Source organism: Equus quagga, chromosome 13 (genome assembly GCF_021613505.1).
Source record: "Equus quagga isolate Etosha38 chromosome 13, UCLA_HA_Equagga_1.0, whole genome shotgun sequence".
Taxonomy (NCBI): Eukaryota; Metazoa; Chordata; class Mammalia; order Perissodactyla; family Equidae; genus Equus; species Equus quagga.
Window position 1 is genome coordinate 53580402 of NC_060279.1, and position 11381 is coordinate 53591782.

The following is an 11381-nucleotide window of genomic DNA, read 5'->3' on the forward strand; positions in this document are numbered from 1 at the left end:
CATCCGTCTCCAGATCGGCAAACCAAGGCCCAGAGACATCCAGTGACACAGCCAAGGCCACACAGCAGGCGGACCCTGGGGAGCACAGGCCTCCAAGAGGCCCAGCTCAAGGGGGATTTTACAAATCTCTTGAGCCTCAGAGCGGGGGTCCCCGCTGAGCAGTTCCCGCCGCAGAGAATTTCCTCTGCTTTGGAGGAAGCGGAGTTCTTCTTTCACAATGTGAATGTCAGAGGTTCTGGGCTCACCCATGACTAAGAATGTCTGAGGCTTGTGGGTGGAGCCAGCGCTTAAATACCACACCTTCCTGTCCTCCAGCGACTGTAGACACCTGGGCTGGGACGCACAGGACAGGAGCATGGCCAGCCTACAGACCCCGCTCCTGGCTGCCCTCATCCTCCTCGCTATGGTAATTCCAGCAACCCAGGCAGGTGAGGCTGGGGAACGGGAGGGCTCCCTGCAGAGGCGGGGGTCAGACACTGGGCTGTCTTCCTCATGTAGTGGAAAGAGCACTGGACTGAGAGCAGAAGACCTCAGTCGGCTGCTGGTTCTTGGGCTAGTCCCATTGCTTCTCTGGACCTCAGTTTACTCATCTGTTAAATGGGTAGTCTTGAAGGCTTAGAGACTAGGCTCTGTCTCAGCGGGTGAGGGGATGTGATGGGCCCGGCCCTGGGTCCTCTACTCCAGAAGGAGCTGCTGGGGGGGCCAGCTGGGGTGGGAAAAGGCAGGAGCTAGGGTAAGGGGTATTCCCTTGGCAAGCTGGTCCTGCCCTCCCGCCACCCTATTTTTGCTCCAGAACTTGCTCTCAACTCTGGACTCCTGACTTCTCTTCTCCATCCCAAGGTGAACTCTCCTGCCCTTGTGTGGGGCCAGGGAACGAGCACTGGACTGAGAGTCAGGCGGCTAGGAACAAGAATTGCTCAGTTATTGGGTTTCCTGAGAGATTTCCCCACATTAAAGGCCCCATAGATTCCATACTATTATTACCCCCTTGGTCAGAGGAGGACATTGCGCCTCAGAGATATTAAATGACTTGCCTAAGGGGACCTGGCAACTTAAGGCAGAGTGGAACTCAAATCCGGGTCTGTGTGACTGGACTCTGCCTGAGCCCTTGTCCTCACTCTCCGGAGTGCTGTGTGACTCTGGGCAAATCCTCCCCCTCTCTGGACCTCCACCTTGCAGTTTGCCCCATGGAGGGCGTTAGAGTAGATGTGAGCTGAAGCAGACTTCTTGAATTACCTGGGCCCTCGTCAAAATGCACCTCTGATTCAGCAGGACGGCCGGGCACCGAGCATTTCCGACAAGCTCCCCAGTGATGCTGACGCTGCTGGTCCACGGACGGCATCTTAAATAGGCTCCTTCCTGTTCAGAGTCTCTGGGTCCTGTCTGGATGCTTTGGGCGTCCTTGATGCTCAGTCGTCCTGATTCCCTCCCCCTTGAGCTGATCGGCCCAGAGTGTAGACATTAGGCCCTTAGTGGCTTCGCAGAGGCCTCGAGAGCAGGAACCTTGAGGCCCAGAATCCTCTGGACACCGACCTCCCACATGAGAACAGAGAAGCTGGGTCAGAGGTTGTGGCTGCGGGAGAACTCTGTGGCCCAGCGTGTGACTCCTCTGAGGCCCCTGCCCCTAGGCCCTTACGGCGCCAACGTGGAGGACAGCGTCTGCTGCCGCGACCACATCCGTCACCCCGTGCCCGGGCGAATGGTGAAATACTACTATTGGACTTCAGACTCCTGCCGGAGGCCCGGCGTCGTGTGAGTGGGGAGCTTGGAGGCGGGGCCTTGGGGAGCCTGCCGGCGTGGCCCAGGAGGCCCGGGTGCAGGGGAGCGGGGCCCACCCAGGGATGGGGAGAAAGCAGCGGGGTGCCTGGAAAGCTTGGCTGCAACAGAGGACTCAGCCCAGGCTTGGGGATGCCAAGAAAAAAATCACGTGGTCATTCAACGAGTATTATTGGGCGCCTTCTGTGTACCAGGTTCCAAGGATGCAGAGCCGAATGAACAGGGGGCTGCCCCAGGCAGGCAGGGCAGTACGGGCAGTGCAGGCCACAGAGTGGAGGCTACAGGGTGTGGGCAGCGTGCCCGGTGCAGCTGAGTCAGCACAGATGCTCCCATCAGAAGCATCTGATGCTCCCCCAGGCCCTGGGAGCTATTCGAGGCAGCCCTTCTTCCCAGAAGAGGAGCATGAGGAGCTGACGCTTAGAGAGGGCTTCCCCGGGCCAGGCCCTGTCCTGAGCGTTGCTGGGTTGCCTCCCTTAACCCTCATGCCAGCCCACGAGGAGCTGGGGTGACTTGCATTTGATAGATGGAGAAACAGCCTGCGAGGGGCAGTGACTTGCTCGAGGTTGTGCAGGCTGGAAGCAGGACCCTGGGTCCTCGTTCAGGGCTTCCTCCTTTGCTTCTCGTTTTCCTTTGTTTCTTTCTCTCGGCTTCTTGGCTTCCTTTTCCTTGGCCTGGAGCCCGCGCCTGCCCGTGCCCCTGCCCCTGGCTGGGTGACTGGGCTGTCCTCTGGGGAAGCCCCTCCCGCTCCTGCTCCCGCTCCTCTGGGCCCGTGGCCTGTGGGACCACACACTGGCTGCTCTTTGGGCCTGGGGACTCATGACGCCCTTTGGGGCCCTGTCGTCTTCTCATCTTCCTCCTCCTCACCCATCTTCCTTCTCTCAGAGGGGCCTGCAGGTGACTAAACAAGGAAGCTGAAGCAGGAAGCCCTCCCAGGGTTCTTGTCACTTCAACTCTGAGCTCAGATTCCCCCCCAGTATAGCAGAGTGATCATTTAATATTTATCAAACACGGAAAAAGTGCTTGCTAAGTGCCAGGCACTGTTCTAAACGCTTTATAAATATTAACTCATTTAATCCTTGAAACAACCCTGTGTGGTAGGTACTGTTATGATCCCCTTTTCGCAGGTGATGAAATGGTCACAGAGAGGCTGTGGGGCCTCTTGAGCATCACAGGGCACAGCAGTAGTTAGTGGAAGATGTGATGCTCAGTGCCTGGCATAGAATAGATGTTCAATAAAAGACAGCACACGTGTGATTATTGGAATTGGAGCCAGAAGGGGCTCCAGAAAGAATGTGGCTTGACAATGGGGAGATCGAGGCTCAGAGAGGGGCTGAGCCTTGTCCAGTGTCACCCAGCGGCCAGGGCAGGCTGCCCATGTGGCCAAGGTCAACATCTCTGCCTTCTTTGTCCTTTGTGCTCGTTGGTGGTCTGTGGGGCAGGGCCAGGTCAGGGAGGTAAGGGGAGCCAGGAGCTCTCAGGCCCCACGGACAGGCTCTTGAGAGGCAGGAAGGGAGGCTGGGGCTGGGGGACGTCTCTGGTCCCTGGCCAGCTTTGAGCCCACGCCTGCCGGCGACAGCTGAGGCTGAGTGCCCCAGGGCCTGGCTGGTGCTGGCTGCAGCCTGGGCAAGTTGCTTTCCCTCTTTGGGCCTCACTTTCCTCAACTATGAAATGGATAGAATAACAGGGCCTCATAGGGTTGTTGTAAGGATTTATTGAGAAAATCCGTGCTAAAAGTTCAGGCCGGCTCGTGGCATGATTCTATAGCGCCCACTATCCGCTGTGGACTGTTCTGAGCGCTTCGGTTTATATTAACACATCAAATTTTCATCACAATCCAATGAAGCTGGACCACGATTATCATCCCCATTTTACAGATGTGGAAACTGAGGCTCAGAGAAGTTAAGGGCCTTCTTAACTTGTTCTGCTGACAAGTGGCAGAGCTGGGATTTTAACCTGGACCATCTGGCTCTGAAGTGCACGTTCCTGCCCACTGCCCAGTACTCTCTCCTAAGGCCATGTCCGCATTCCTTATGAGATTCTCGGGCATTCTGTTCCTTGGCATGACCTGGTACCCAGGGCTGGGGCTGAGGGTCCAAGGGCCCCAGAGGTCCTTGCTGCTCATCTCCCTCTCTCCCCCTTAGGAAATATGTTTGCATGCAGCAGGGGCCTCATACACTTTGAACCAATCTGTACAGTAGGCACCGCTGCATCCCGTGGGAGACCCATCCATGCTAAGCGTCTGTGCGGGCACGGGGGTCCTCGCTGCAGGCTAACACTGCCCATTATCTCCCTGGCGTCCCCTTGCAGCCTGCTAACCCTCAGGGGCCGGGAGATCTGCGCTGACCCCAGACAGCCCTGGGTGAAGAAGATTCTCCAGAAGCTGGACAAGTGAGGAAGGGCCCTGCCTGATGACGCGGCCTTGGCCCCCCCAGGAAGACTAACGGTCCTGCCTCCCTGCCATCGCAGCCGCTCCGCAGCACGAGCCCGTGCCAGGGCCTCTCCCTGCAGCCCCTGCTCTCCGTCCCGGCAACTGTCACCTCAGCCCAGCCTCCACACTGTCCCTTGCATCTCCCCTTCCCCTCCAACCCATCCTCTGTCCCAGGTAGCCCGAGGGTCCACAGTCCTGCTCAGTCACTCCCCTACTCCAACCCTTCCATGGCTCCCATTGCCCTAGGCTGAGGTCAGAGCCCCTGAGCCTGGCATCCCTGCCCCCTGGATCTGGGCCCCATCCCTGTCTCTGGCCCTCCCCCATTTCCCTTCATACATACTGGACTCCAACTCCCTGTTCTCCAAACCTGCACATTTCCACTTCTGGGTCTTCTCCCAGGCTGCCCCTGACACCTGGAATGTTCCCTGTCACCCACACATGTCCAACCCCACCAGCCCTCCAAGGCATGGCTCAGCCTAAGCGGCCAGTGGTTGAGTTTCTTTTTGTTTTTCTTTCCTTCTTCCTTTCTTTTTTTTTTTTTTTTTTTTGAGGGAGATTAGCCCTGAGCTAACATCTGCTGCCAATCCTCCTCTTTTTTGCTGAGGAAGACTGGCCCTGAGCTAACATCCATGCCCATCTTCCTCTACTTTATATGTGGGACGCCTGCCACAGCATGGCTTGACAAGCGGTGCCATGTCCGCACCCGGGATCCGGGCTGGCGAACCCCGAGCCATCGAAGCGGAACATGCGAACTTAACCACTACATCCTCGGGCCAGCCCCTGAGTTTCATTTTTTAGACTTATCCTGGCCCTCCATCTCCTCTTAAAAGCCCTGATCACAGTCTGCTCAGAATTTCTGGGACTTGGGCCTCGTCCTCCAGCCCCACTGGCTGGACCAAAGTTCACATCTGAATTACTTTTGGCTCCTGGCCTCCAGCACAGAGCACAGGGTCTGGCTCAGAATCAGGCCTCAACAATAAAAGTATGTCCCTCTCCCACCCCCCAGTGGCCCTCACACATCGACAGAGACCCAAGGTCATCTCGAGAAGAACCATCTGGGTCAATGTAAAACCTCAGATTTGCCCAGATTCACCTTTTTACCCCATTTTTCTTACATTTTAGGTCTCTTTACCCGTCTTACCTCCCTCAGGTCTTTATTTCTCCTCCAACCTCCAACAGCCTTGACCTCTTCAGAGTCCCCCACTTTCTCTTCCTCCTTCCCCCAAAAGCTCAGAACCAAATTCATGCTATGGTGTGAATGACTACCCTTGGCTTGGTATTACAAACTCTAGTTATATTTGTATATGAAAAGAGGGCTAATGCTTAAGAGGCCAAATGGATGAGTGGAGGAATTTTAGGAGCTGTGTGGAAGAGGGCCAAGGCGGAACTTTCCCGGCCCTGGGAGTGAGTGTGGGGGTGTGGTTAAATGAAGGAGGATGGAGGTTGTTCTCAGGGGTCTGGGACCAGGCTAAGGACTGGGGTTTGGGACTTATCTGCCCCTCCTTGGGGACAACATATTCCCCAGGTAAAGGAAATAAGCTGTACATGTGCTTGTTCCTTTCTGAGCCTGGTGCAAGTCAGTGGGGTGGTTATTGCTGTGTGACCCTGAGGAGACCATCTAATCTCTCTGAGCCTCCTCTGAGAATGAGAATACCCACCTTACAGGGTTGCTGTGGGCTCGGGTCCGAGGCACAGGGAATGACTTTGCCAGCCATAAAAGTCAGCGTCTTCCAAGACCTGCGTCCCCCTGGAGGCCAGCACCACCTGCCTACCATGGGTGCTGGAAATGACCTGCCTGCTGCCCGCACACAGGCCCTCAAGCATCCCAGGGTCCCCCTCCCCTCCTGTCTTGCGCTTGCCCCACAGGCCTCCTTCTGGAAAATAAATCCTCTGCAACAGGGTCTGCTTCGTTCCTTGGCGTTTGCTGTCCTGTGAGGTAGGGCAGGGGGCACCGCGGCCCCCTGTCTCTGAGTGGGGAAGCCCTTGACACTGACGTGTGAGCTGGGGAGCCAGGACCAGATGTGAGGACCTGGGAAGGACCTGCGTAGGAGCAAACAGGGGACCCCAGGTGTTTGCCCACCAGGCCTGGCCCACCCAGGGACCACCTGTCAGGAGGATCTGATGAAATCATTCATTCTGTCCCCAAGTCTAGAGCTGTACGCAGCATATTCATTCATTGAGTCAGTCAGTCGATCAGTCAGTCAATCAATAACCTCAACCCTCCCCTTTCAAGGGTGGACACGGAGGCAGAGGAGAGGTGCAAGTCAGGAAAGCTACTTCCTGAAACAAACATCTCCTAGGTCTCAGGGGCGCCACTCCACAGGAGTTTTGTTCTTCTCACATGAAGTCTGACGGGGCATCCCTGGTCTGCCGGCACTGTCCACACCGTCATTCAGGGACCAGGCTCCTTCCTCCTCGGGGCCCCGCCCTCCTCTGGGACCCAGACTCAACTCCATCATCCAGCAGACGGGGAGAGAGGACGTGGGCTTCTGGGACGGCTTTCTGAGCGGGCCAGGAGGCAGGGCTCCTCGCTTCTGCCCTCGTGTCACGGGTGGGACTGCCACGTGGCCATCCTGACCACAGGTGGCACTGGGCAGCACAGCTAGGCTGTGCATCCAGGAGGTGGAGGGAGTAGGCTGGGGGAGCAGCTGGCTCGTCTGCTGCTGAACTCCCCGGGGCCCTCAAATGGGCCTGCTTGCCCGGGGCCGGACCAGCTGGGTCTGCCAGAAAAACAGAAGGACTCCTCTGCCCTCGGGGCCTCTTCACGACTTCCTTGGGGTGAACACGCTCCGTGGACATCTTAGCACAAGTGGCCTTTGCTCTTCGTCAGATCTGGCTCTTACAGCGGGATTTCCAGGGCTGTAGCTCCAGACACTCAGAGCGCTTGTCTGGGAGGCGGGGAGCAGCATCGGGCCTCCCGACATGGATGCAGACAGACGCAGGAGCTCCCACTGGCTGGGTGTCTGGATCAAGGTGCTTGGTCCTTCTGAGGCTCAATTTCCCCCTCTGTGAAGAGGAGGCGATAAAAGCACGTTATCCGTGAGTGTGGTTGTGAGAACCCGATGGGATAAGAGGGTACAGACAACCCAATAACAAAATGGCAAAGACTGGGATAGGCATTTCTCCAGAGAAGGTATTCAAATGGCCAAGAAGCACATGAGAAGGTGCTCAGCATCACTTACTATCAGGGAAATGCAAATCAAAACCACAACGAGATACCACTTCACACCCATTAGGAGGGCTATTATTAAAAAGAAAACAATGTAGGTGGGGGTGTGGAGAAATTGTAACCCTTGTGCATTGGTGGTGGAAATGTAAAATGGTACAGTTGCTGTGGAAAACACTACAGCACTTCCTCAAAAAATGTAACATAGACCTACCACATCATCCAGTAACCCCACTTCTGGGTATACACACAAAAGACCTGAAAGCAGAGAATCACACAGATGTCTGCACCCCTGGGTTCATTGCAGCATTCTCCACAACAGCCACACGGTGGAAACAGCCCAAGTGTCCGTGGATGGATGGATGGATGGATAAACAGATGTGGGATACCCATACCATGGAATATTATTCAGCCTTAAAAAGGAAGGAAATTCTGACACGTGCTACAACGTGGATGAACCTTGAAGATGTGGCAAGTGCTTATAAGCCAGTCACAAAGATAAATACTGTATGGTTCCTAGAGTAGGTAAATTCCCAGAGACAGAAAGGAGAATGGTGCTTGCCAGGGGCTGGGGGGAGAGGAAATGGGCGTTATTGTTCAATGGATTCAGTTTCACTTTTGCAGGATGAAAAAGTTCTAGAGATGGATTGTGGTGATACGAATGTACCTAAAAATATGAAAGTACTTCATGCCACTGCACCTAACACTTAGAAGTGGTTAAAATGGTAAATTCGATGTTGCGTAGATTTCAATAAACAGAGGGGGTGGCCAGCACGGACAGAAGAGCCAAGTGCCGGAGGGCAGGCCTCCTTGTTGGCCAGAAAGGGGAACCAGACAGAGCTGGGTGGGGAAAGGGAAGAGCTAGGTGAGGCTGTCCCCCAGGGGCCCTGGAGATGGCCTCACTGGCCACCGCGTCCCTCCTACCATCCTGGGGCCCCACAGGAGTGCCCTGGGCTCTCCATCTCGCTCCCCACAGCTGTTTCTGTTCTGCTTCTGGGGCTGGGGGAGTCCCTCATGTCCCACAGGAACGGCGCAGGCCGCCTGCTCTCGGGGGCACCTAGGCAGGCTCCCGGCCGTCTGTGGGTCTGTGGTAGGTGTGGGCAGGGATGACCCCATCCTCATCTCCCCATAAGCGCCTGAGGAAACCCTCTTTCCTGCTGCCCAGCACTGTTGCCCTTTCTAATCCCGGCTCCAGCGGATCCCCAGCTCAGACCCTTTCCAATCCCCTTGCCCCTGAACAGCATCGGCATTCCTCACTCCGGCTGCAAAGTGCCCGGCCACAGCCTCCCTGCCCACTCTTTCCCTGGACAGGTCCCCTCCCCTGCACAGGTCCAGTACTTTCCACCTTGGTTAGGTTTTTCCCTCTGCCGGGAATGGCCTGTCAAAATCCTGCCCATCTGCATCGTGCAGGTTACTCATGAATCATAAAAGGAATAACACTTCTCCAGCAGACGGATCCAGCAGCCGGTCGGCCGTCAAGACCTCAAGAACAGCGGACCGACCTGCCGGGATGAAGGGGCCGGGGTGAAGGGGCGGGGGTGAAGGGGCCGGGGTGAAGGGGCCGTGGTGCGATGTGAAATCCCCAGTATTACTCATAATGGATTCTTGCCAAGAGCGTGCAGCTGGGACCTAATGGAGGCTGGAGAACCGACTTTCACTTTACAACAAAGACATAGGAGACGGAATAAATTAGATGACATCACAAGGAGATAATTAGATAAATTAAGAATGAGAACAGCGCGTAAGACAGCGGTGTGGACCCTTCAGAAAGTCAGTCATGAAAAATGTGCAGGGGGTCTATTGCAGACCAAAAAGAAATAACCGTACGCAATGCAGGAAACTAGATGGATCCTGGCTCAAAAAATAGAAGAGAGAAAGAAAGGGAGGGAGGGAAGAAAGAAGGAAGAAGGAAAAAGGAGGGAAAAGAATCTATAAAATACATTTTGGGGGCTGGCCCCGTGGCCAAGTGGTTAAGTTCGCGTGCTCTGCTGCAGGCGGCCCAGGGTTTCGTTGGTTCGAATCCTGGGCGCGGACATGACACCGCTCATCAGGCCATGCTGAGGCAGCGTCCCACATGCCACAACTAGAAGGACCCACAACGAAGAATATACAACTATGTACTGGGGGGCTTTGGGGAGAAAAAGGAAAAAAATAAAAAATCTTAAAAAAAAAAGAATGAGAGTGAAATAAAGTGTTTCTGAATAAACAAAAATAAAATAAAATAAAATAAAATACATTTCGGGGATATTGGAGAAATTTGGATATTAGCTGACATTACAGGCCATAGGAATTGTTGTTACTGTATTCGGTGGGGTGATAGCATCATATTTGTGTATTTGGTACCATGGAGATGCATGCTGAGGCATTCAGGGGCGGGGTCTCAGGCATCCATCATTTACTTTGAGATGGCCTGGCAAAAAAAGATGAAGCCACGAAGGAAAAATGCTGCTCCCTGAATGCAGTTGGAGAAGGATGAGAGCTCTTTGTGTGGTTCCTTCTTCTTTACTGTTCAACATTTTCCAAAACGACAATGTGAGAGAAGGAAAGCACAACTCTGCCCACCTTCTGACTGAACATGGTCTGTCACTCCCACCTTCCTTAACTCCGGGACAAGAATAAAAGACTGCTCCCTCCCCCAGGCCCACAGCCTCGGTCTCTTGTAAAACCTGTACCTTCTCTCTCCTACTGGCCCAGGGCTCCTTGGAGCAACGGTTCTGGCTTCTCCACGTTTGGGGCCCCCGTCCCGTTGCAGTACCAGGCACACACCAAGGCCAACACAGACACTGATGGCTCCTGCGTGCCAGGCGCTGTAAATGTCCTTAGCCTTATGAACTTCCCCAGGGGGTGACTTGCTGAGGTGGCTGTTAGCATCCCATTTCACAGATGCGGAAACTGAGGGTCAGCGGGTCAAGGAGCTTGCCAGGGCGATCCCTCTCGAGCAGTGGAGTCACACTTGCTCCAGGTCCGGCTGCCCTGAAAGCTAGTTCCTCTGTCTGAACCAAACCTGCACTCAGTTGACCTTACCGCCCCGAGGAGCCGGGTGGGGGTGACCATTCCAATTTTTTGGAGGAAGAAGTTGCACCAGAAGACGGGAGAGGACGTCCCCAAGGGCTGAACAAGTTAAAAAAGCAGAGCCGAGTTTTGTGGTTTGGCACCTGTCCCGTGCCAGGCTCTGAACTGGCACCTTATGGGCGTGAACCGATTCCATCCCAGGGATGTCACCTGGGGTCATGAGCCAGCCGGCTGGGGCAAATCCAGGCACCCCCACTTCCTGGCTGGTGATCCTTAGAAAATTCCTTCCCTTCTGCGTTCTTCAGTTTCCTCATCCATAAAAGGGACCATGATAAAGGCATTTTGCTCACACCCTGGGTTTGTAGTCAGTGCCCGTCTCAGAGCGAGTGTGAGCCCAGAGCGGCGAGGAAGCTGCCCGAGAGCACACAGAAGCAGTGACAGGGCCGCCAAATGCCGGAGCCCCCACTTTCCAAATACAGGTTTCCCCCGCTGTCAGCAAGGACAGCCGTCCCTAGGAAACCTTCCCAAGCCGAAAAGGCACAAAGCGAAGGAGCAGTTACCACCGACTTACCTGGAAAACTTTCTGAGCATTCCCAGACCCGAAAAATAAGCAACCAAGTGGCACCAAATCGCACACAAAACCCAAAACCCCCTCAGGAGCTCTCCCAGGCTTGTCTGACACCTTGGCACACATCTTGCTAAGGGATGCACAAAATAAGGCTAAGGAAAGCGCAGGTGCTCACAGACACAGTTCAAAGCCGCGGGGCAGCGAGGCCGAGTCTAGTCCCCAGGGAAGGAGCCCCAGGGGGACCCCTCGCTCCGGGCCCACCGTGACAAAGGGGCCTCGCCGCCAAACAGACGCGGAATGCTGTTCTCTCTTTTCACCTTTTTTTGTAAAAGCGGAAATCCTCTTCAGAGCTCTTCAAGTTAGCAAAAACAGAGGCTAATGTGGGTCTTCTGGGAAAGCAAAGTTGCCTAAGGCGAGAACTTTCGAAAAGC

At 55.0% G+C, this 11381-nt stretch overlaps 1 protein-coding gene across 2 annotated transcripts; it reads left to right on the forward strand.

Annotated features, from left to right (window-relative positions):
- The first annotated feature begins 353 nt into the window (after positions 1-353).
- Positions 354-4720, forward strand: CCL22 (C-C motif chemokine ligand 22). 2 transcript variants are annotated; one of them, XM_046684284.1, is made up of 3 exons: positions 354-428; positions 1629-1752; positions 4084-4720. In XM_046684284.1, exons 1-3 carry the CDS (start codon positions 356-358, stop codon positions 4166-4168), a joined length of 282 nt encoding a protein of 93 aa, XP_046540240.1. In that variant the 5' UTR covers positions 354-355; the 3' UTR covers positions 4169-4720. The 2 variants fall into 2 exon arrangements, with proteins under 2 accessions (XP_046540240.1, XP_046540239.1); XM_046684283.1 differs by lacking the exon at positions 354-428 and having other exon boundaries at positions 1359-1752.
- The last annotated feature ends 6661 nt before the right edge of the window (positions 4721-11381 follow it).